The sequence below is a fragment of the Strongylocentrotus purpuratus genome, unplaced genomic scaffold (genome assembly GCF_000002235.5).
Source record: "Strongylocentrotus purpuratus isolate Spur 01 unplaced genomic scaffold, Spur_5.0 spur5_scaffold_12, whole genome shotgun sequence".
Taxonomy (NCBI): domain Eukaryota; kingdom Metazoa; phylum Echinodermata; class Echinoidea; order Camarodonta; family Strongylocentrotidae; genus Strongylocentrotus; species Strongylocentrotus purpuratus.
Genome location: NW_022145597.1, coordinates 19,435,273 through 19,461,792, shown reverse-complemented (window position 1 = coordinate 19,461,792; position 26,520 = coordinate 19,435,273). Strand labels below are relative to the sequence as shown.

The window sequence follows — 26,520 nt, the reverse complement described above, 5'->3', positions numbered from 1 at the left end:
CAAAAAAAAAAAAGGCAGGAAAAACGGGGAGGAAGGGGGGGGGGTCAAGTTAAGGCTTGGTACAACGTTCATTGCAAGTAGAGGAGTATGATGTGGTTTACAGAAAGAGAAATATAGCGAGAGAGAGATTGAGAGAAAGAGAGAGAGAGAGAGAGAGAGAGAGAGAGAGATCTGAAGACTAACGTTGCGTAGTATCGTGTTATAAACTCACGACATTTTATGAATGACTTAAAATTAACAACTTTTGACGCAGCACTTCGATAAGACTTTGCAAGTTTGTCACTAGTAAAACAAATCAGTTAAAAACAAAATGGTTGATCCCAGTATCCCAGCATATATTTCCCTGTCCCCGACTTGAGTATAGTCACTCATACATACTGCTCCTTTTCATTATAGGTTAGCACACCCTAAGATTCAGAAGCGGGCTGAAATGAAATATGAGATTGTGTTTTTCACGACAGTAATACAATTACGCTGGTATGAACGACTAGCAGTTGGCGTAGCCAGGTGGCAAGGGGACTGCGGCCCCCACTTATTTGGCTTTTTAATTGGTGCGATGTTTGTTGTAAAGAACAATAAATGTATATGTGTATGTATTAATGAGGATTCTTTGTTTGTCTTTGATTATTTCATTCAGCTTTTCATTTTTAACAAAATTAAGAGAATCAGGACCAGATTGAGCATCGTACAAAAGGATATTTTACTCAAAATCTACTGTCTGAAAAAAAATGTTTGGATTGCTCGCAAGCGCATAATGTCCTCTGACAACAACTTATCAGGGTATTCGATCGCAAAGATTTTCGAAAAATCAACCCTAGGCATGTTTTGATAGCCTTGTGTGTTACCCATTGAAATGTGCGAAATGGCAATGCGGTACTTGTATTACATAATCCGAAATTGAATTCTGCCTAATCTATACAACGGGGTATTGAAATTACCTTTGAGTTGATTTCTAGGTAATAGAAGTTTTGTTAACGGTCCTCAAGATTTAAGATAATCACAAATCGGATTAATTTAATACGTATTAATAATACAATTGGGAACATGAGCAATTGATTTATGCTCGAAAATAAAAATTAAGTCTCCCCCATAAAAAAAAAAACCTTTCAACGCATTATCGTTTGTCCTTAAATGACACGCGATACATGTATCCTTGTAATTTGAGGCCTTTTAGAAAGCACAAAGGTGGAGATTCGTCACATCCGTCATACCCTTTATGCTTGTTTGTCGTATCCTTCATAATCATGAAAACAGTTTTCAGAGAAACCTTCTACAATTTTGTTTTGAATAGCTCGTTGAAAATAGATACCGTGTAACAGGCTTGATTGATGTTCATTGATTTTAGATGTAGCCAACTCGCTCCTGGTGCAATGTTAGGTGACCGGAATGTTAGCGCGTTTATACAAACATACATGCTCTTTGTACACAACGAAGATAATTTGGAGTCATTTATTTGATTTGATCTACAATTGATTAATTCTTTGAACTCGAATCTATCGTTTCATCTCTCTGAAGCACATTTCATTTAACAGAATAAGAGGAATTTCTTATCACTTATCGTTTATTCTTAAACCTAAGCAAATCAAAATGGTGGCGGAATGCTCGCGTGTCTTCTTGTCGATCTCCTGCAACCAATCGATGTCGAACCTCCCCGACGACCTCGCCAGTCGATTGGACACGACATCGACCATCGCTTTCGCTCTCATGCTGATCATCATCTTCTTCGGCTTGATAGGCAACCTCCTAATCGTCTACATCGTTTGTACGAAGCCGAAGATGATCACGGTTCATAACGTGCACGTCGTCAACCTTGCCGTCATCGACATCGTCTTCCTATGTGTTTGTAGCGTGGTCGATGTCATCGGGATGGGTGTGATCGCATTCCAGGATGGTCTCCTCAGCATTTCACATAGCCATTCTGCCGGTATCATGTTCGTGCAAACGGTATGCCCCCCCCCCCCATTTCTTCAAGCCCTCGATCCCCCTCCATTTTTTAAAAATATATACATTATCACTCTGGGTATTGGTGCTAATGCATTATTTCGTATACAAATTTCCTTATTTCATTTGAGAAGGTTGAGTTCTGGGAAGAGGAGAAAAATACATTGTGAGCGTTATCATTCTTATTATGCAAGTGTGGAAGAACATCAGATGAGACATTTTCCCTGAAAAGCATGGCTCTTCAAATGCCTTCATATTCTAAATATGTCATGTAACATCGTAAAACTCGGGGGTAGGTTTTTACGCCACGTGTTCGTGTAGTCCCATATACATCTTTCTGTGTACAGTGTTTGTAACTTTACCAAGACTTGGCCAAATTTCTTATCATTTTGATGATTCCAGAACCTTGCAATACACACAAATTCTTATATGCTAGATGATCAACCTTTTCTGGTCGATTCCACACCGTTTCTTTCGCAATGCAATCGCATGACCAGAACTCAACTTCATCTTTAAATTCCCCCCCCCCCCCCCCTCTGAAATTACGTCTTCCTCTATACTGCTATGGTTTTTACATCTACAATGTTTATTTTACCAGGAACCTAAAATATACAAGCATTGCTTTCAGTAGGTTCCTCACATTCTCCTTAATCTATCATATGAATTGAGATTCATTGAGACGTGCTTATATATACTCCATGTATTGTATAAATATAATCATTTTTATTTTATATGTATGTCTATATTTTGTGTAAAATGTAGAGCAAATAAAGCGACCTTCATTTATGAAGATTTTTCATTTAGAAAAAGCAAGAATCCAAATCTTAAACCGCACTTGCTACAGTATTCATAGTTTAAAAAACGAAATTGGGATCCATCCGACATTTCCCCATCCCTATTTCCTCTCTTCTCTATAGCATTATCGTAACGCCCTGACGCCCGTTGAACGCGAGGCGTCATGTTGATTGCGCCATTACCTACGCTATTTAAGTTTATTTAGCCATATAATGTGTGAGCCAGTAATATTGTATCGTTGGCCATATCCTTTTTTTGCATTCACTTTTTATGCAATGTCACTTTCATAAAACAGGGCGTCAAAGATTACGCCAGTTGGTGACGCAGACTTGTGTCAGAAAAATGATTACGCCAGTTGGTGACGCAGACTTGTGTCAGCAAAATTATGCCTAGTGGACGCTGGGCATGGTCATATTTGAGTCAAATGTAGACAACTGCAGAGATGCGATTGGATATTTCCTGTCAAAACGACGTACAATTTATTTATTTCACTTTCTCTCTCTGAAATAATGATAAGTTTCATGTTCTGTTGTCATGTTTTGATCATTATGCCATGCACATCTCCGGTTCAGTTCCTTATCTCTCTTCTTTTCCTCCCTTCTTTTCCCCTTTATTTTTCTTCCCCTTTCTTTCTTTATCTCTCCCTTTCTTTTAACACAAAAAAGGGATTTTACAATAACTTCCTAAAAAAGGTTTATTTCACTTCTATATTTTTCAAAACTACAATTTAAATCATTATCATAAATTCATCTGTTGTTACATTTTAGCTGACGTTCACGGCTGCCTGTGGGACTTTAATAGCGCTAGCCTTTCAGCGCTACCTGGCTATAGTCAGACCTTTGGAGAACAAGAAACGACGCACCGTTAAGAACGCTAATATACTACAAACTCTTGTATGGACAGGTATGCTTGATCTATATTACGTGTTTTACGTAGATTCTTTTATTGATTCTGTTATCCCTTTTGTTGACATTGATCAACATAATTTCAGCATGCGTCAGAGACTGCCCGCGCGGATCTGGGGTGACAACGCAACGCCTCTTGCACACGAATCATGGTTTTTATTTTAACGCAGGACTGCGTCGGCGAGTCAGCGACTGTAATGGTATTGACCGTCGCACCTTACTAGACTGACATCGCAGAAATACAGCTTATCGCATGATAATAGGATGCGTCAATTTAGCTGCGTCGCATTTACGCTTATGAAGCTAAAAACATTATCAGCGGATGCGCCGGCAATTCTATACTATTCTTGTAGGATGCCGTATTCTCATGCAACCATGATGCGTCAAAGACGGAAAAGGTTCAACTGACGTAGTCCTAGGTCAGTGGGCGATGATTAGTGAACACTGGACATTTTGTTTTGGTTGAAATTGTGATAGCCTATGTTATTATACAAAATTCATGAAAGCTAAATTAATCGTAAATGAGGTTCAGAATTGTCATATGAATAGTGATCAAAGCGACATTGCGGGGAATTTCTTTTTAGCTTGTGAAAAAACTAAATCGGCTACCAATCGGTGTCGAGTCACCAATCGATGATGCATGCATACTACAATGTATTACTTTCATATGACTATTCGGGACCACAATAAAAAACAAAAAGCCTGCATTTTCAAATGTTTATAACCATTTTATTGTAATGTCTTGTGAGTCTAGTCTAGTCAGGTCGGAAGATTAACGGGTACTGCTCTACATGCCGTTCAACATAATTGAAAGAGTATATTTATCATGACAATAAATCATTCTTTTTCTCATCCTACAGTTTCCATCGCCATGGGTGTCACCGTTGCTGCTCTGGAATCTGATAGCGCAAGCCATGTCATCGCCGAGGGCTTCTCTCTCTACCAAGCCACGTTCTTCTTCTCTCTCCTTATTCTCTCCATAATCGTCTGTTACATCGCTATTTTCCGCTCCGTGCGCGAGCGCGAGCTGGTCGAGGGAGGCCGCGTGGCACGATGGCAGCAACAACGCAACATGCGCATGCTCAGAATGGTCAATATGTTAGTGCTCGTTTTTGTCATCACGCGCGGATTCTGGCTCATTTACGGCCTCTACGCCAATCACACCACCCCCCTCGAAGTTGGCGACGACAAGCTATTCCATGACGTCATGATCCAGATAGTGGCGCGCATGGGGTGCGCGGTCAACAGCGCGTTGAATCCCGTCATTTATGGGATGCTAACGCCTGATTTTCACAGGCATCTGGTCCAGATAATATTCCATCCGTTTGCAGCTTCAAAGCCGCAAAGACGAGGAACCATGGAGGGAACGAGAAGAGAAAGTGTCATTGTGACGTCATCATCGGTCAATACCATTTGCTCTACTTGAAAACTGTCCTACATTAGTCATGTTGCCAGATTCATAGTATAGGAAAGAGTCGGGCTTTAATATTCTAACTACCAGGTGTTTTTTCCTCAAGTGTTATAACTCAACTACCAAAGAATGTCTGATTATGATCTATTTAATAAACCATCCTTTTCAAAACTGGGAAGCCAAAGTCTCTCATTTCATATGCTTCCAGTTTGGCAACATGATCGATTTCGACCTTCTATAAGTCGACCAAAGAGATTCTACCCAACTCTGATGATTTTCAACGAAAGACGAGTCAACAGAATGTTACATAATGAAGAGATTCTGCCCTATATAATTATATGAACGTATTAAAGGTAAAGACCAGTATTGGAAACGCCCCAATTTCAAAAAATGAAATGGAAGCTCTCATTACCAATCATATGAAAGAATATGTTTTGACTAATACATGATGATAACAAATTTGCCGGGAAACCGCCTACTAATTCATATATTTGGTAAATTTGTTTCTCTCATGGTCTGTGAGAGATATAGGGTAGTCCCATATACATCTTTCTGTGTATAGTGCTTGTAACTTTACGAAGAATGGGCCAAATTTCTTATCATTTTGATGATTCCAGAACCTTGCAGATGCTAGATGCTAGATGATCAACCTTTTCTGATCGATTCCACAACGTTTCTTTCACAATGCAATCGCATGACCATAACTGGTCTTTACCTTTAAGCGTCATCATCTTATTCGTAATACGTATGCGTAAGTGGGAGATCTGATATGTGTAGGCCTATGAACTGGCATATTCGCAAACAATATTTATATTGTCCTGTATTTGTCATGCTATAGCAACTCTTAAGTGATTTCTTATCTGATATTGTGAGAACTTAGACATATCTTATCGTTAACATCCAATGAAAATGTTTAAATTATGTAGTAGTTGTCCAATACTTTGTGTATAGCCAGTATGCTTGTAACATAACATATGAGAGAAGAAATCAGTCAAATAAAAAAACAGCAACTAAGACTTCAGAATGTTATTTTCTATTTTCCTCTAACCAGTCGGGCTCAAATACCCTCTTCCCCCTTTTTTTTTAATCCAAATTCATCTAAATGTTGTTACCAAGTCTTCAGTTTAAAAGAACTTTTAATACCAGGATAATGTCTTTCTCCTTTTGATGATCTTTCTTTCTATCTATCAATTACACTTATTTGTATCCTGTTTTCTTTCCGTATTATTTCAGTTTCCATCCATCTCTCTAGTTCAAAATGTTGATAGATTTTACATGACACTTACAAAATGGATCGAAATTAATAACGTAGCGAAATTTATAACTCAAATGAACTAAGTCATTATGAGCAAATCGCCTCCTTTTGTAACAGTTTTACCACAGTTATCCTGTTATTATATCATGCTGATTGTATGTATGCATGTGTTGTATAATGTTGAGACGTATTAAATGCAAGTGAAATCGATTTAATAAAATAACCTAAGCGTAGGGTAATCTTATTTGCCACGAACCTCCCAATGTAGATCAATGCTACACTTAACTATCAATTATTAAAAGTTCCACTTGATACTATGTAAATGCTTCTCTCTTCGTTTACCGTTCTTACTCTCTCTCTCTCTCTCTCTCTCTTTCATTTTTGTTGGCCATCAGCTTTCCATTACATATGCATATATAGTTTATGAATATTTTTGTTTTGCTTATGAAAAGGATGTCAGCTTAAGAATGGTTATGACGACCCATTTGTTTTTATAATTTTATGTGAATATACATGTTAAAAATTCATATATGATTATGTGTTGATATGGTAAATAAATGAACATCAATCAATTGATCAAAATGCATACATGTATGTTACAGATTTAGAAGTTAAATTGAAAAGGATAAATAAAAAAGGTTTGACAATGTTTTGACACGGATGTGCCATTAAACTGAATTACTTAATTACCTTTTTATGAAGGGCTTGACGTCAACATGACGTCCAAATGACCGTACGTCAACATTATAACCTTACATTCATTACAAACATCGATACATTGTAACGCTCTTTATTATTAAAAGAACCGCGTATACAGTCACACTATCATTGTGTTGTCAACAGTCTCCTTATTCTAAACTACCAGCAACATGCTATCAGGTTTTTGTTATCAAGACATGCGCATTTTGTTTGCTGGCATTACAAGGATTGAATATCCACTTTGATACCTACCTAGGTTCTTCTTAACCTTTCTGCTACCGCGAACCTAGTCTAATAATATATGTATTATATATGTTTCTGTGGTAATGAAAGGATAGATGAAATAATCAGTGGTGAGTTTTTGTCTATAAAGCAGGAAAAATACAATGAAAAAACCCAAAGAAACCAGGCAAAATACAACTAGCAAAACAAAAAAGAGGAACAATAGGTCACTATTTATAATTAAGATTTTCAAATAGATATTCAATATAAACTATACATAACTATATATATATATATATATATATATATATATATATATATATATATATATCTGGAAATAAACATTAATACCCTTTCAGATAATATGCAGATGGAATCAAATAATTCGTGCATGAGTGGGCGTTGCTAGTTAACAATAAATGAGTTTCTGAAAGAAAATGGGCATTTTTCCATTTGAATGTTCATGAGCTAGTGGAGATATTCTAGTCTTCGTCCACGATCTTGGTTGAAAAGGAGAGTTAACACCCGTGCTTGTTACAATCGTGCATGCACTAATGAGACTACAATAATATTGAGATCCAGAGCTCAATCCTCCTCATTGTCTCTCATTCTTTGTTTTCATTGTTGAACAATAATGCCTGACAGATGCACTTGTTCATTACCATTTGAATGGCTTCTTGCTCTATTTTTGCAATTTTCTTAATCCGACCTTCTTATGGTTAAATGAATGTGCCCATCCAAGCGTGAAAGTTCAAAACTTGATCTTTATTGATGCTTGGTAGAATATTGTTTTTTCTTTAATTTGATGTATATTTAAATGAAGAGTTTCCATTTCTTTTGCGGAGTGTATATAGTAAAAGCATTTATAAACGGATTGATATTTGACGATGGAAGATTGTTTGCAAAAGTGGTGACGAAAGAAATTTTAAATACGGTTTAAATAAAAGAGCGGTGACGAAGGGAAAGGAGTAGTTCCAATGGGAGCACGAAGGAAAGTTGGACATGGGTCATGAGACAGGAGGAAATATTCTGTTCCTCAGAGAGTTGTTGAAGGGAAAGAGAATGGTTATTTGAAAGAACAGTGACGGAGGGAAAGAGGAAGATTGTTTAAAAGAGTGGTGACGAAGGAAGAGGGAAAGAGCGGTGAAGGAAGAGAAACAAATTGTTTGAAAGAGCAATGATGAAAGGAAAGAGAAAAATTGTTTGAAAGAGCGGTAACAAGGGGAAGTGACTTTCGATTGATAATGACATTCAGAACTCCTCTGGACATCCGTATCACGCCCAACCAAATATATAGGATCTTCGGACAAAAAATGCTTGCATAGCGTGGCCTATATGTTGCCCGGATTTGTATCTGGTGGAAGTTCTTAATAAAAATGATGGTACTACAGGCCATTGAAGGACATTACTGGTACACGAGCCGTTTGTACTTTCTTTATGCCAGCGGAGCTTAAGTAAAATCTCTAAGTCTTATATTTCAACGAACCCGGTAATCAATATCTAACTTTTGAAAAATGAGGGTAGCAAAAAGGCAGAGAACATATGATTTCATCCATCAATAAAGTTATAAAAATTTATGACATACGTGACAATCATACCACAACGAGTTGGCATATTTAATGTGAGAGAATATCACTCTTTCATTCCGTGTGTATATTCCATCTGACGACATTTTGTTTGAAAAACGCGTGAAGAAACGTTGTAAACATATGGCGGAACCAGTATTGCATGAATCTGGAACAAGCATTTTCGTTACACTATTTAGCTTCGATTTTCGGCGCAATACGGACCTGCCCTCACAAGCGGGCAAACGTCATCCGGATTTAAGCTTGATATTTCAGTTTAAGGAAGTTGTTTGGCTAGACTTATGATGGTGACAGCATATCTAATCATGCTTATGGTTTTCTTTCATCCTTTATTTAACTTTTGACCACGCTTGGCTTAAAAACAAAGGGGAAACGACCATTCATCTTGAAAAAGTGAAATTGCGTTACTGCGAAGCAAAAAGATTTTCATAATTCGCTTTTAAATTGATAATCATCGGAAGAGGAATACAATGTTACGTTAACGGCGTTTTGTCCTACGCAAACTTACCTCACCAGGGATCACTTAACTTTAGAAAGGTGGCAAACATTCTAAATATTCTATGGCCATCAGAAACGTCACAATGACGTGCAACCATAGCACTATTTTCCGATGTTTCCCCGACTTCGTCAACGAAACCGTCGACGATGAAGCCTTGCGTCGCCGCTTGCACAGCTTCGAGATCTCCGTCATAGTCATATCGTGTATCTGTCTCCTCGTCGGCGTGGTCGGCAACGCTCTCATCGTCTACATCGTCCCGAAAAAGGATATGCGAAGCGTCTGTAATGTTTTCGTCGCAAACCTTGCCATCCGGGACATCTTTTTCCTGACCACTTTCGGTCTCGCCGGGATCGTCGAACATGCAGTATACATCACTAATGGAAACGTGCTAGAAGTGATGCCATTAATCTCGGTTTATTCCTTGACGGTACGTTTGGTTTAATTAGTTTGTTGTTTGTTTGGTGCACAGGGGGTCTAATATTGTCGTTGCTGAGTTGGACAACAATATTTTGATTTTCTTTTTTGTATGTTTGCTTGTTATTGTTCTGAATGTTGGCTTTTATCCAATTTGTTGTGAGTGACTACAAGAATATCATCTATTGATAACTCTTAGTTCTTGAAAAATGTTGGAAGCTGTCTTAAAACCTGGTCTGAGTATGATAGATGTCAAACTTAATGTGTAATTTTTAATATTTTTTAAAAAGTGTATATTTAGGTTTTTATAGACCATCACACAATTTTGAAAGTCATATTGGGGGAGGGGGGGGGGAGGGGAAATCTATTAAGGAGACCATTTCTTTTTAAATGTATTTAAATGTCTTTTCAAATGATACCGCCTTCAGTTGCACTCTTTTGTAATAATAATGTCGAATCTTGATAATCATTCAAATGTTGGTGAAATTGCACTCTAATGTCATTGTCTTAGGCCTTTATTTTGTCACACTTTGGGAAACACAGATAAATAAATAACTATTTTATGTCACATACAAATACTCCCAGAATATCTTTCTGATTTTATAACTATTTGAGATTCCAACTGAATTGAACAATCATAACACTGATTCTAACTCACTATAAGAAATGAATTGATAATTATCATTGTATGATTCTACTTTCCCCGAAGGTGACGATATTGGCTACATCTGGTCTCTTGGTGGCGCTAGCTATCGATCGTTATCAATCTATTGGGAACCCTCTGCAGTCTCGTTCGAAGAAAAGTTTTTATAAAGCTTATACTGCCACCGCTTTAATCTGGATAGGTAAGTGTAGTATTGAGGGAGATGGGGAAGAAAAGGGAGGGGACAGGAAGGGAGAGGGGGTATATTGACTATAAGAAGGAGGAAGCACTGTATAAGTAGTTGGCATGTCCACGAGGAATGAACTTAGATTACGTTGCATATCACTACCCCCGGTCACTATCCCTTTCTCTCTCTCTCTCTCTCTCTCTCTCTCTCTCTCTTTGTTCTTTGTTCTTCTTCCTCTTTGCCATTTGATCAGGTGCCCTTTTGCACACTTTAGCTACCCAACTGGTTATGGTCATCTTGACGGCAGGGGGAGGGACATGCAGTTGCCCCTGTAAAATAATTATGTAGGCCTAGGCCCTATAAACGGTTAACCGTTAATGCCCCCCCCCCCCATATTTTGGCCCTTCCAACGCCCTTGTATGATTGTCAGATAAGCCGACATAGCACTGCCCCATCTTTGGTGATTTAAGCATAAACCTAATCATTACCCTCAACAATAAAGTAACATTTCTTGTACCAGGTAACTTACACACTTTTCTAACTTGTTTTGATTTGGTCTAAATTATTCAAATTGAGCAAAAGTTAATATCACGGTTGTAATTACATTGCGCATACACATCCTAAATTTATCGTTCAGATCATAATTAATACAGTTTAAGAGATCAAATTCTGTATTATGTATACCAAAAAGTCAACATTTTGGTCACCAATTATATTTAGATCAAATAAATTAATAGAAATTTCTTTATAACACATTGAAATATCGTGATGACTTTGTTTCCATTTGTGTTTTTTTTCCTTCTCATCATGCAGTCGCTTTCATCCTACCAGTCGTGCACCTTATCTTCAAAACTCCGGACTCTAAATTACGGCTCGTCGTCGTTATCGTCAATACAGCGGTCGCTTACGTTATCCCGCTTGCCACCATTTGCGTTTGTTTCGTCATCATCGTGATCGCTGTGAGGCAAGGTCAACAGGTCAGCGGCGAATCGGACCACCTCACGCGCTGGGAATTCAAACGCAAGATCCGCGTACTGCGCATGGTTAAGTACATCGTGTTGCTGTTCTCGTTGACATGGGGAGTGTGGTGGGGACTAAACATCTTCATTGCCTACCTAAAATACAAGGACATCCCTATCACCATCGGCCACGAAGTCGCCAGGGACGTCACAGGCTTAATGGTGCTCGCAACCAGCGCTATCAACCCGTTTATTTATGGTCTGACAAACGCGTATTTCAACCGCCATCTGAAGAGGATTCTGTGCTGGTCGTGCGCACCGAGGAGCTTGCACCATACATCTGTGACAAGATCCCCAGCGGAGTTTCCCTTTTCGGAGCCCGTCCAGTATTCGATAGTGAAGCGACGTTTCAGCCATTCGAACGGATCCGGACTCGCCGATAAAAGCGACCTCCGAATGAGCGTGGTAGAAATAGAAAGTGCTGTATGAATATTGATTTGTTTTTTCATAACGTAATGATATTTTTATTCGAGCAGTCAATAGACTGAAGAAAAAAAATAGTCTATTTCTTTCGGGGTACGCTCTGAGTCCATCCTAATATTCAATTGGTTTTCATCATAGAAGCAGAAAAGTTAGAAAAACAATTCAGTGAAAGTTTGAGAAAAATCTGACAACAAATAAGAAAGTTATGAATCATGGAATCTTTGAAACAAATTGGCAATGCGGTTAGAAGTTGTGATGTCATCCCCTCACAATAATGATAGAATGACCCCCAAATCTCCATTTCTCTGAATGTTAATGGAATAGGAATAGGTTTAATTGGGGACGCATGAAAGAACATGTTGTCCGTGATAGGCTATATGATCGAGAAAGGCATGAAGAAAATATATTAGATCAAAATGGAATTTAATGACATTTCTTGCATTCAACAAAGAATAAAATGTGAGGGGTGACATCATATTTATAGACCGCGTTGCCAATTTGACTTACAGATTTGAAGAATCTCCTGAAAAGTTATGGATGTATTTAATCCTTAACTTTCTTGTTTATTATCCGATTTTTCTCAAACCTTCATTGATCTGTTCTTCTCATTTTTCTCCTTGTTTTAAAACAAAATTATTTTCAGGGTGGACTTCCCCTTTAAGTACATCTGACGCCATCTCGATTAAACTCAGTAGTCAACTTAATTGGTTTAAAGGTAATACACAGTTTTGGTAGGGGGTCATAAATTTGGTTCAAATGAACATGTTGGAAGCATATGCGATCCTACAATATTCAGTGATCGTTGTCGTGGCTGAAATCGAGTCTATAGTGATGAAATTGTAGATAATAAACTCTTTATGTTGTATAGCGCCCTCTCAAGCTAAAGCTATTGTTTTAGCTATAAAACAATGTTATTTGACTAAAATCGACCAATTTTTTTATTACCGTTTGGAATTGCACATTCTGATATTTGCATGGTCGCAGCTTCCAACGTATAGGCGCTATTTGAAATTTATCAAAATTTACCGGGAGCATCGGTAAATTTTTATATCCAATTTTTTTCAAAAGCAGAAGTGTTTTAGGGGCTAAATTTGTTAGTGCTTATAATACATCCATAGGGGCATCCAAATATATCAAAATTGTAAAGAATCACTATCCAGCCAATTTTCAAAATTTACCCAAACTTTGTAATACCTTTAAAAAGGATCATTGTACTTTCTAACATAAAAATTGACTTTGCTTTTTTGTTACAAAATGAATTAGCTCAAGATTGTCAACAATTTTAGAGCTTTTTCTTGCTAGTTGAAATGCGGCAATTTTTGGCTTTTTGGTATTTCTAAACAACTACTGCAATCCCTCATGCTATGTGCAATATATTCGAATTAAACTTAAGTATATATTTATACGCTTCAACCTACTTCAGTTAAATAATACGCAAATTAAGATTATTAAAAACCGTTGGTGTCATGATGTCCCATAAAATAAATAATGCAGTTTACCTTGGAATTAACACTTATACATGTATATAAACGTCTCACTATTTAAATAAATAAATGTTCTCTGTCGAACGAAATGTTTTGAACTTTCATTTTATCTCGAACTTTGTGTATCACATAGCACTGTAAAAAAAAAAAAAAAAAAAAACGTCTATGACCTGTTACTTTCGAGTAATGTTACGTACGGCCGTTTTCGAGACCAGCACCTTCGATCAGTGTCCTGCAAAACTTTAAGTTTGTACTTGTGGCATTTCTTTCATCATTGAGCGGGCAAAGGACTTCCGTGAATCTGACCACTAGCAAAGTCGCCAAATTTTTTATACGCAAAGTTTCTGATCTTGCAATACTTCCTTACCAATTATTAGGCTTTATATACATTGGATGGTTGATGGTTTGTTTGCTTTCTTCCCCATGTCAGAAAATAGGACTCAGCATTTGGTACTTGTCATCAAAATCTTACAAACTAGAATATTATATTTTCGCTTAAGATTTCTCTTTGTTATCCGTAATTTTTCACACACACATTTTTCTTGATACATACATTTTATACATTAATTCACAGATTTATTTTCTTTCTTCATTTTAATTATTTTAAAAATCTCTCTCTCTCTCTCTCTCTCATTCTCTCCCTTTTTTTCTCTCTTTTTCTCTCTTTCCTTCTCTCTCTCATTCTTTCTCTCTTTCTCTCCTCCGTTATATCTCTCTCCCTCCCTATTTACACTTTCAGTTTCGTCTGCGGATTTCCATACACATTATTCACACATTTTATGATAAAACAAAAAGGAGAAATAGAAAATATCTTTTTCGTACTCTTTATTCTTATAAAAACTAACATTTTGTTTGAGATTTGATGTTATAATCAATCACCCTTTCTGTCAAATTTAATTTGCTATATCTGGACACTATAAACTGAGACAGAATGCGGGCGTTACATTGTTTAAAATTATATTTGTTGTTGTTCGACGTAGATCAGAGCTTTATTTTATTATACATGTACACACTAAGAAATAAGGGTTCAATTGGGGTGCAGAATTTGCATCCACCTACGCGTATTTGGCAGAGGGTGCTGCTATCGTAGCAGAATTACACTCTTATTTCTTAAAGTGTACAAGTCTAGACTATAAAGTTAATGACAAATACGTAACACATATCATGGTGAAGAATTAGAAGAGGGAAAAATATCAGCCGTTTTCAAATTCCTCCAATGATTGCACCGTAAATCGTCGCCATATGTTTATGATGGGATTGCAATCTAGCCTTTTTAAGAACTGTTACAACAATCATCAGATGCAGACACAAATGGGGAAAGCAATAGCAATCTTTATTTTTCTTTGCAAAATGAGGGAATCTTATGAATTGACAATCAAAATATACAATAACTATAGGGTTAGATGCTGCTTGTAAGTGTCGGCTTGCATGGTGATGTAGATATACAGTAGGCTTGCGGGTTTTTAGAGCCACTCATCCTCTCCAAGCGGTAAAGTTCTCCTTAGAACTATAACTATAAGCTAAGAAAGATAACAAACAGTCCTTTTCAGGACTACACACCCCCAAGAAAGATTACCAAGTCAGAGTCCTTTTCAGGACTCCTCAATCCTCTCTCTCTCACATGGTGCACCCGCAAGCCTACTGTATAACTATGGCCTATGGGTTATTTTCTACAACAATCATTATTATGGAATTGACAATTTTTTTAATTGTTTGGATTTTTATCTTTTTTGATTTAATAAATCACTAATCATATAGGATTATGCTCACTTTGGAATGTAATAAAGAAAATATTATACATGTATACATTCAGCGAGCTTATAAGGCACTTGGATTTGACCAATATAGATAAATTCTGAAGCAATTCAGTAATAAGTACACACATTTCATAAATCTCTGTGACTGTCCTTAAATCGCGTCAAGAATCTCACATCTCACCAATGACACGGATTCGTTGAAAACCTTTAACATTATGTTAAATGTATGAAATTATCACACAGAACGGGCCTCACGGTCATCCCACTGGTAGCCTTTGTAAACTCATGACCGTGGTGATATACGTTTTGAGTAAGAATAAATAATTTAAGGCGAAGAAATTTCACCAAATAAGGTCATATTTTCCCAATGTTCGCAATTATTTGAATGCATATGTACCTGTTTTTGCATAGTACGGTATCTCTCATGAATGCTAACTCGAAACGACCCATATAAGCTTAAATTAGAGCCTACTTTGTAACTGTTTTTACAAAAATGGATGTCACATTTTGTATAAAATCCTCTTGAAAGAATGCAACTTTGGGGGCCATATTTTCGGCTCCGCTATAACACATGTTGATTATGAAGCGACAGCACTTTTTTCTTCTTCAGCGACCTTTATAGACCAGGAACCCTGAAAAGGTCGCGTACTTGTAGGCGTCGGAGTGGACGGCGAACTCCGTGGACGGTCCCAGTCGGAGGTAGACCTTGTCCCCGATCTCGAGTGGGAGCACCACACCTTGGCTCTCCATAACGTTGCGGGCGCTCTTCTCCGTGTACATAGCCGTGACCACCTCGTCGTTCTTCATCATCGTCACTCCCATGTAGTGACCATCGTACGATCGCAGTCTGAGAGAGAGAGAGAGAGGATAAAAAAAGAAGGAGAGAGAAAGTTAATTGTCGTTCTTCGTCGTGGTTGTTTTCTTAGCCTTTCGCCGGTCGCTCGTTTGCCACGCCTTCAATTTTGCACAAAACAATAGGCACCAATAATTGACGAAAGGCTGACGAAAGGCTGACGAAAGGCTGATGAAAGGTATTGCTTGTGCAACACCCGGTGCAACACAATGCAAGTCACCCATTTCTGGTGTTCGTGAGCTCTATCGGAACCCTTTTAACATCGGTTAAATAAGCTTGAGGCCTTTGGTATATTCATCCCATGAAAAATCAAATATGGCATAGGATGATTATTTTGTGCGTCATAATATCGAGTTAATGGAAACAGTAACGACACTGAATTCCTTGGAGACGATGAATTTTAGGGGGTGGGTCGGGAAGGGAACAATCAACTCAAGCTATAACAACTATAAAAATTCAGACAAAAAATAGTCAAGTTAGTTTTTCTAGAAACACGATTTCATTGCTCAAAATTAGCTATAGAAGAAGGCCCGTTACACACTCGGAGGCGTCAGTTCCGTTGCTTTTCCCTGAGTTATTCAAAGCCTAGGTACATAATTATGCAGGGCAGCGTTCCACGAAATCGTAATGAGTGCCATTTCACCAACATCCCTTTGAAACGCGTGAATTGTAATTAATATGCGTATCAATAGGTTGTCAGTGAACTTGTACGTATGACGGTTTCGTGAAACCGTGCCTGGCTGTAATTAAAGTGAGTGATTTCAGTGTTCAGTTTCATTCCCTTTTCGTACGAGTTCACTCTCTCACTTGGCGCGTCAAAGGCCGTGCCAGTCCGTGACGCAATCCTATATCAGCAAACTGACGCACCGTGTGTAACTATGACATGATTGTGAAGAGTATACACTATATGAACATGACGGACAAAGAAAGAGGACAAAACTGATATACAGTTCCTCATTCTACCCTTAACAATTGATGTGGGAGACAAAGGAACATCCCTTCACTGCTATTATATAAAATGGTGTAGAACAGTTGAATATGCATGTGACACCTGTTCTACACATTTTTACATAATAGCAGTGAAGGGATGTTCCTTTGTCTACCACAGCAATTGTTAAGGGTAGAATGAGGAACTGTATATTTTGTCCTCTTTCTTTGTCCGTCATATTCATAGTGATATAAGCTATATTTTCACTTACGAAAAGTGGAACCAATAGATACCGGTGATGCCGCAGACGAAATTCTGGTTTGTGCCGTTCCAGTGATCGCCTTTATTGACGAAAGTGTAATCAAAGGGGACGGTCGTAGCTTCGGTGCTGCCAAGCAGAGGGCGTGTACTGGCCACAGAGAACACAGACTTGCGGACGCCTATACGCCATCAAGTGAAGGAGAACATTGATAATGATAATGGAAATAACAACAACAAAGAGATGATTTGTACAACAAATCAAAGAATAGCAGCGAATAGAGATAATAAATAAAGCTTTTTGTCTTGCAATCATCGGAGTAAATCGCAAGAAAATCAGAAAGAAAAATCAGAAAGCCGAAATCAGACAATTCCCCCCTCCCCCGTTTTGCCCGTCGTACTAGGTGTCATTTCGATTGCGCTATTACCTGCGTCAAACAAGCCTCTGAAAGCAACTTGTCCATATATCAGAAATCCAACATTATGTGAGCTATTATTAATCAAATTTGGTATCATTTTGTATACGATGCCACCCTCATGATATGGTGCGTCAAAGACCGAACCAGTCACTGACAACCGTACGTCAAGCAAACGACGCCTCGTGTGCAACGGGTATCAATGAAGATTATAAGATGACGATGTGGATCCTAATCAAAAGATTGGTTGAAAGCGTACACGACCGTGACCAGGCATTTATTTTGCCTAACGCGTAATTTGGATAATGACCGGTCATTAGTAAAATTATGTTATAAAACATCATTTTATAGTCGTTTAATAACCTAGGTCATTATCAGATTGGTGATCAGGAATTTGCTCTGGGTTTATTGCGTCAAAGTTATAGGGTTAGGGCTTGGGTTGCGGTCAGAAGGGGGTATATACGGGCACAAATTTGACAGGCTGGGGCACAGGTCTGTTGATTGCTTTAATTGAATTTCGTGTTTATACTTTGTACGAGCGAACAAACAGAGCACGTGTATGTAGATCGCACAAATAAACAATTTAGATACCTGAGGTGATGACTTCCCACATTTTACGTGATTGGTTGCCCGAACTTATAGGTAGAATAACAAAATTGTCGGGGGGAGGGGTGTAGCTAGCCCTGGTTATCTCCCGTTTCGTATACATAATGGCACTTCCCTGATGGCTAGGTTACATGGTTAGGTTTTTAGGTTTTAGGTTATTGATTTTTCTTTTATAGTGTACGGCCCAAATTCAGTTGAAGCATATCTGCACTACTTTGGCCAGGAGGGATTAGACCTCTCTACATGGTCACTGACGGCTGGTTATCTTATCGAATCAGCTCTCAATTCACATAATAAAAAGGGGACCATGGGGGACCAAACGGTCACCAATTAGGCATTGTTTGTTATACGGTATAGAGGGCGCAAGTAGCAATATGAAGTGCCGTTGGGCTTTAAACCCTTTGTTACGCGTTATCTTAGACCCAGGGTTGGCTGTAACTGATTTTGTAGAATAACCACAAGTTTGAAAATGCTGAGTTCCTACTCACTGTTGACACCCCTGGCAGATCCATACACAGACCCCTCCAGGATGGCACGGTCTCCTGCTGAGATAACATCACGTGACCCAGCAAGGCGGTCGGCATTGTCCTTGTCGAGTTGCGTAGTTGTGAGCGCGTTGACAGTTGCCTCTAGAGTTACTAAACCATCCCTGCACTGCAAGTGTAAATAAAAGGATGACAGGAAGGATTGGATGATACAAATTTTAACAAAGTCAAATCAAATCGAATCGAATCCAATCCAGTCACATTCGTTCTCATGGAATTCACTAATTTGGATAATCTTCTATCAACATGTACAAACAAAACAAGAATCTAAACGGGATACAAAGGAATAATTGACAAGTAATCAATATACAATTAGACAAGGAGAATCAAATATCCACCATAGGATTACCATCGATGTACTAGATATTATAAAAAGAAAAATCAACCCGGTAAGAAAATTAATTATCGATAAACAGAATTGATATTTTCGTTGAAACAAACAAATAAAAAAACCACACAAATATTATGCAAAATATGACGCAATTTTGCTCAAAGGAAGATAGACCTAAAGGCATCCACCGTACTATCCTGTGGTTTAGCTACGATGGCACGAGGGGCACAATCCCCGAAAAAAGTGGCACAAAAGGAGGAAAATGTAGGCCTATAACGTGAAAGAAAGAAATGGAAAACCAGGAGGGGGGGGGGGGCAGCAAAAGGTAAGATGCTGTCTAATAGTTTATAGGGCTAGTCACATAACAACGATTCCAGAACAATTCGCGATGTAATCGGTAGATGTAAAGAATGCAGTGAATTAGAGAAAATCGATGCCGAATGTTTATTAGCAAATATTGGTAAGGAATATTCACTTGACACATAACCGATTTTATCATAGCGTTGTTGTGATCATAATCGTTGATATGTGACCGGCCCAAAAGTGAGATATCACTAAAAGTTCATTGGTTGATTTTTTTTCTCACGTGATCCAGGGTAAAGATGTCATTGGTTCCACCGGTCAAGCTCCTGTCTCCTGCAGCCTCCGCCCCGTTGTCCACCCGTCTTTCCAGCTTGCTGACCTTCTGTTCCAGGTTACTGTTCACCGACGACAGCTGCGTCAAGACTCGACCAAGTTCTTCCTGGTCAACTGTGTCATTGGTTGGAACTGTTGCCGGGTCAGGTCGCAATCCTGTGTAATTCCAATTAAAAAATATTAAGACTATTATACCAAACTGCAAAGTATAATGCTTAAGCGGTATCTTGGACCATGTAGAGAGAGAAACAAACAATGAAATCATCCCTGATAATCTAATCACAATTTAGGGGTATGAGGGCCTTCCAGTGTCTAACAATTCATATTCTTGCGTTGAGATTTCCTTTTGTAGGTGCCCCCTTTTCCCAGAGAGTGCCCTTCTTGCCCCCCCCCCCCCGACTTTGAAAGACGCTCCTGCGCCATTGTATACCTCGGTTAATGTCTACATTAAGAGTCTCACCTGCAAGGATGGCTGCTCTGTTGCCGAGGAAGGCATTGAGGCTGTCTATACGTTCCACAGCACCTCTTGATTGGTCAAAGGCATCCGGGTTATCAACCAGGAGCGACCCAAAGAACCTCTCAAAGGTACCCAGCATTGTCTGAAGCTCTGCATTCTGCTGGCGGAGCTCGGCGTTGGTTCGAGACAGTTCGTCCATCCTCTCATTCGTGTCTCCAGACAATGTGGTGAGGGTCCTGAACACAAATAGAGTCATGATTGGAATGGAAGGCTGAGCAGGTGTCAAGTAATATTTGTGAGAATTGATTGCATAAAGACAAATTAGATCATTACGACGTTCTGCAGCGGCGGGACAAATTCAAATGAAAAATCAAAGGAAAATTACTACTACCACCACTATGTTGCTGCTTAGTATTAATATTACTACTTCTGCTGCAACTACTACTACTACTACTACTACTACTACTACTACTACTGCAACTACTACTGCAACTACTACTACTACTACTACTACTACATGTACTACTACTACTACTACTACTACTACTAGTGGCGTACGCAGGATTTTTTCAAGGGGGGGGGTTTAAAAACGGACACTTTTCTTCTTTTTTTTGGTCTCGATATTTTGGAAATTTGACATTTTGTTCCGTTGGGGGGGGGGGGGTAAGGTCACCTTTTTTTAGGTCAGCCATTGAAATAAAAATAAAATAAAGGGGGGGGGGGGTTCCCCCAAAACATACACAAAACATACACATAAAAAAAAACTCAAGGGGGGGGGGGGGTTAACCCCAACCCCCCCCCCCCTGCGTACGCGCCTGACTACTACTACTACTACTACTACTATTACTACTACTACTACTTTTAATTCTAACAATAATACTAATACTATTACTTCTACTATTGATACCCCTACCGGTACCCCTACTACTATTACTACTACTAAAAATTAAACTTACCTGGTCTGTGCCCTATTTTGATTTTCCAGATTCATGATTCTGCCCAGCATCATGTTGGACATGGTCCTCATACTCCGCTCGAAGTTATTTAAACGATTAGTAAGTATAGCCACGGGGTCGGTCCGGCCCTCCATGACCATGGACATGACCACGGCTGCGAAGAACAGGTGTCTCCATGATGTCGTCGACGACATGATGTCAGAAGTTACTTCGATCGATCTAGGTTTCATTCAAAATAAAATAAAGAGTACGAGTGTTGGTCTAGAGGTATACGTTTACTAGTTCATTTCTCTGTCTTTGCCTATACTGACTGATAGGGACCTAAGTTCGAACCTGAGTCACGTTTTTCAATGATGACGTAAACAGGTCAGTCCCGAGGTGTAATGTAATCTCATTGATACACGTCTGTAAAAACCATGTAGAGTCAAACTTGTCTCACAGTGGCCATCTCTACAATTATAAACCACCTCTCTATACAGTGCGTCCCAGAAAAAATGAAACCGAGAATTATCGATGTATTATCATAACTTAATCACAATCATAATTAAAAAATGACACTTATTTGTAAAGCTTAGATCCTCTTTCATTTGATGCAACTCATAATGATGCACATTTCACGCATGAGTGATTAACATCTATTTGAAGAGAGGGAACCAAAAAGTGATTTGGCGGACCGTGGTATCTGAATTTCAAAAAGTAAATCACATTTCCAGAAAGTTCAGTTACTGCCCTTTCATATGACACCTCAATCAGGAAAAATGAGCAAGGAATAACAAAGTTCTGTTTGTTTAGAGCGATGCTTGCATTTCCATAATTTTATTAAACGATTTCGTTTTTACTGGCTGCTTGCCGTAGCAACAAACGAAATTGACAAAAGACTTTACTCCGTTTCGTTGACGATCAGCCATAGACGAAAGACTTAATGCATGGCTGATTGTCAACGAAACGGAGTTAAGTCTTTTGTCAATTCTGCTTGTTGCTACGGCAAGCAGCCAGTGAAAACTAACTTTTAAATCAAATTATGGTACATGACTATCTAAAAGAGAAAATGTGAACTCCAGAAAACCCTAGACGAATGGTCATTTAAATTGATTATATTCCTGTACTCTTTCCTTCCGGATTCAACTCCATTTACATATATCCTGATAGCAGTACTAATAGGCAGTGGCTTGTGATAGGGTATACAAGGGTACGCCAGGGTATGCCCCCAATTTGTAAGCCCCCTCCCCCCAAAAATACAGAACTTTGAACTTAAAGGTACAATAGAGTGGGAGGGTAACTGTTGACCGCGTGATTTTTAGCGTCGGAAATCCGGGTTTCTTTTCTGTTCACGCAAATCGGTCAGGAAACAGCTGCTTTTAATTCGGCTAAGATAGGGACACACGCTCACGAAATGCAGGAAATTTGGTGTTTTGGGAAGCCCAAGTTTTATTACACTTATAAATGACAGCTAGTTAGATTGATGAGCTGTTACAGTATCGTAGGAAGTGTAATTTCCTGATGTTTCGTGATCGTTTTCCCACACATTAAGTTTAGTTTTTGTGATCAATCCAGTAAGTTAGTCCGTTATGATTCATGTAGTGAGATCTTGTACATCTATCAGTATATTTAGATCAAATCTAAGTTTTTGTTTTAAGCACATGCATGATGCTTTTGCAGCGCGTTATAATTATTGTGTTTCTACACTTTATGAATTTAAAAACTTCAGATTATAAATGTGTCATTTGGAAAAATCCACAATGCAGTTTCCATGTAAAAGTTTAAGCTACACCGCTGGATTATAAACCTCAATTGAAAGTTGTTAAAAAACAACCTATAAGCTTAACATCGGACAAATCAAATAAATATATTTTTGAATACTGTAATGTGATAATAGACGATTTTGTTTGGATAAATATCATATTTTTAAAATCATCGATCGCGGTTTTGTTAACTTTGATGGATTAAAGATACATCCATGCCGCACACTCAAACATTATGAGGCCAAGAAAATGTGTACTATGCCAATTTGGCCAGAAATAAGGCCTGATAAAATGCATTGTGATTGGTGAGCAAGAGCTTTATATTAATGAACAACCATAAAGTGGGCTCTAAATTTATCAAATTTTTCATACGCTTGCTGCCTCTTTACACTACACTAGAGCATTAACTTATAAATCTTCGGAGGGAGACCCTATTATAAAGTATTCAGATATTTATAAAATATTCGTGTTTTTTTTAATCATTTTCTATAGTTGCTTCGATCTATACATGAGAAACAGTGGCGGTTCTGGGGGAGTGCTAGGCTCAAGATTCCCGCCTCAAAAAATTCGTGAAGCCCCTTCCCCCCTCCCGAATTTATCTTGATTGTATACATGAATTTAAACGAGCCACGTGCAAAAATGCAAGAACCTTAAGCACCCCCTTTCTTCTAGAAACACGCTTGATTACGATAGAGAAGAAGGAAAAAGCCAAGATAACCAATAAAAATGTCAGTGTGCACGTATTTAACATAGTACAAGAAGATAGACCAATTAAAAGATAGACCTGGAAGCTCGACTGTTGTCTCAGCATTCTTCCATTATTGGCGGTAAAGGTAAAGTATACCTGGTATAGCAGGTCTCTTACCTTTTCTTTTAAAAACTTTAGTTCCTCTTTCACTCAGATCGTGGAGTCGGAATGCAAAGTGATAACAGCTTTTCCAAAGATGTCTGATTGACGTTACAGCTGTTGTTTCCGATGCCCAACTCCTTTTCAGCAAAAATGGACAATTTCAACCAAAACTGTCAGTGGAGGTTTAGCTCTTACTCCTGACTGATCACGACGTACCGATTGCTATGGTAATTCACGAAGTGGTTTCTGTTTTATACCAGTGCGACCCTCGAGGCAGTGCCAACAAGTTTATTGAGCAACTTATCGCTCATTGGCTACCTTGCGTCCGCCGGCTGTTGTGACGTCATACTACGTCACAGCTTGGCTAACTTTCAGGAGCGGTTCCATTTTGATTTAGGGTTGACCATGCGACCGGTCGCTTAGTAATTGAAGGGATTTAGCATGTAATGCCTTATTTGGCAATGATTCAGTGATAATCTGGTTTGGAAAGCAAAGCCCTGAGTGAAATTAAGTGTAGTGCACAATCTAGATCCTTCTGTTTTTGTGTGTATCTTTTCTGTTTGACGTTGTAAATAATTACTTATACCGGAATGATTACGTCAGAGCTTACCCCCAACATCAACCCCTTGCATGTTCCGGTGAGTGTGAGTCACCCTTCCCCCAATTTCTGAGACAACAAAAAGTTATTTGGAAAACGTTGTTTATTTCTCCAAAATAAACAAAGATATTTTTGCAGGTACCCGTCTTACTTCTTGTAGATTTAATCGTTTCTCCGCTTTTATGTCTTCTTCATATTTTTTTTTGGCTCAATCTTTTTTGGATTGTAGATATAGTGTTCGAATACATCGACTTTCACTGCTTTGTGTACCTGATTAGTGATTTTAACGATAAACTGATTTATCTATCTTTGTTGTTTTTGCTGATATTATTGTTGTTTGATTGTGTGTTATTTGATTGCTGTTGTTGATTGTTTCAAAAAGATTTTTGTTATAGTTATTTTGGGGATGTGGGATTGGCTTGTACGCAGACAGAAGAATGTTCGTTCTAATTTGTGTATACAGTATGTAAACGTGTCGCATATACACTATTATGATCGATGTGACATCATGCAGAATGACCCACAAAGTTTACTCCATGTATTGATATTTTCAAAATGGCGGGAAAGGGAAATATTAGTAATCGAGTCTTGATATTAATTCCCACTTTTTCACTCCTTTTTAAAAGTGTTTTTGAGATCCAAAGCAAATCATTATTATGTGAATAACTGTGAAAAGGGAAATTATAACCCTCATATATGACCTTGTCTTTTTATCAGTTCATGATTGCATATAAAATTAATGTGCGAATAAAATCTGTTTTTAATGATAACCCTTTGCATAAATATTGATCCTCCCACAATATATATTCTTTTAGAAGAAAGATATATCTTTTTGATAAGCTTCCGCAAGTCAACAAAATTACGTCATGAAGTTCTTTCCTGGAAAAAAAATTGAGCGTGTGCATTCGGAGAAGAGTTTCATTTCGTAGAAATTGGGAGGAGTTGAGAGCAACAACGAAACACTAGGATTTGCTAAAAGCTTTAGGAAACTGAATGCACAGTTTTTCCTTAGCAAATCTGTATAGAGGGCGTTGTTCAATTTCCAATGAATTGACTCATTGATTTAGCTCGTTTGGTGATAATTATTGTTCAAACTTTTAGTGAAGTTTGGGTGTCATGTGTATTTATTTCAGCCACATAGCAAGATCTTTTAATAAATTTGAGAAAAGGCGGGGATACAACCATATCTAAAAAAAAAAGAAAGGTATCTCTTTGATATTGTAAATAACAGTGGTGGATCGGGGGGGGGGGGGGGTTGGCTACCCCCACCTTTTTGGCGGCCTATAGAAAATGGAAAAGAGAGAGAAAATGACATGCGCTGGAAAGAAAAAAACAGAAAAGAAAGAGAAAGGAAATTAGGTAAAAGAGAAGAAGAAATAAAAATGAGAGAGAGAGAGAACGAGAGAGAGAACGAGAGAGAGAGAGAGAGAGACAAACAGAGAGTGGAAGGGAGAGCGAGAGAGAGAGAGAGAGAGAGAGAGAGAGACAGAAAAAAATGAAGAAAAGGGGATTAGTGCTACATCAATCAATAACCCACTTCTTGTAATGGCCAAACTAAACTAATTGAATCTATGCGCAGCACAAACTATTAAGCGTACACCATTCGGTACAATTAAGGGTCTGAAAATATATTTACTAAAAGGATTGCAATCCCTAAAGTCAATTCGATAACTAACGGTCGAAATATTTTCCCACAGAAAGACATTTTTCAAGCCCTTTCGTTTTGAGGGAAGTTCTAAACTAGTATAATGCCGGTGGAATATAAGCTTTTTATTTTTTTGTCCTGCAAATGGGACATATGGGCAGTAAATGCCCACCCTTTCTAGCAAAATATGACTCTACCTGAGATTGCATCCCTGTACCGGGCTTAGTGGCTCAGTGGTTAGAGCGCCCGCCTCATCAACGAGAGATCGTGGGTTCGATCCCCGGCCGAGTCATACCAAAGACTTATAACGATGGGACCCTTCTGCCTTATAGCTAGGCGCTCAGCATATTAGATTGGAGAAGGGTAGTAATAATATATTAACCGCTTGAAGAGCAGTTTCATATAAACTGAAGTGGCTACCCTGGGTAAATATAACGTTATTATTATTATTATTATTAT

The 26,520-nt window shown here is 38.3% G+C and overlaps 3 protein-coding genes across 3 annotated transcripts; 2 read left to right on the top strand and 1 right to left on the bottom strand.

The window, feature by feature from the left end:
• Positions 1–1,251: 1,251 nt before the first annotated feature.
• Positions 1,252–5,397, top strand: LOC100887884 (kiSS-1 receptor). The gene is made up of 2 exons (XM_030982029.1): positions 1,252–1,944; positions 3,504–5,397. The coding sequence occupies exons 1-2, from the start codon at positions 1,588–1,590 to the stop codon at positions 3,804–3,806; spliced, it is 660 nt and encodes a 219-aa protein (XP_030837889.1). The 5' UTR covers positions 1,252–1,587; the 3' UTR covers positions 3,807–5,397.
• A 3,413-nt stretch (positions 5,398–8,810) lies between these two features.
• On the top strand, positions 8,811–12,403 carry LOC115922676 (somatostatin receptor type 3-like). The gene is made up of 4 exons (XM_030982028.1): positions 8,811–9,242; positions 9,284–9,740; positions 10,437–10,572; positions 11,371–12,403. Exons 2-4 carry the CDS (start codon positions 9,375–9,377, stop codon positions 12,003–12,005), a joined length of 1,137 nt encoding a protein of 378 aa, XP_030837888.1. The 5' UTR covers positions 8,811–9,242; positions 9,284–9,374; the 3' UTR covers positions 12,006–12,403.
• A 1,888-nt stretch (positions 12,404–14,291) lies between these two features.
• LOC115922675 lies at positions 14,292–24,087 on the bottom strand. Its single transcript, XM_030982027.1, has 7 exons — positions 23,834–24,087; positions 21,227–21,445; positions 20,274–20,506; positions 19,764–19,969; positions 18,790–18,955; positions 17,293–17,461; positions 14,292–16,087 (listed from the first exon to the last, which is right to left on the bottom strand). The coding sequence occupies exons 2-7, from the start codon at positions 21,418–21,420 to the stop codon at positions 15,847–15,849; spliced, it is 1,209 nt and encodes a 402-aa protein (XP_030837887.1). The 5' UTR covers positions 21,421–21,445; positions 23,834–24,087; the 3' UTR covers positions 14,292–15,846.
• Between the last annotated feature and the right edge of the window lie 2,433 nt (positions 24,088–26,520).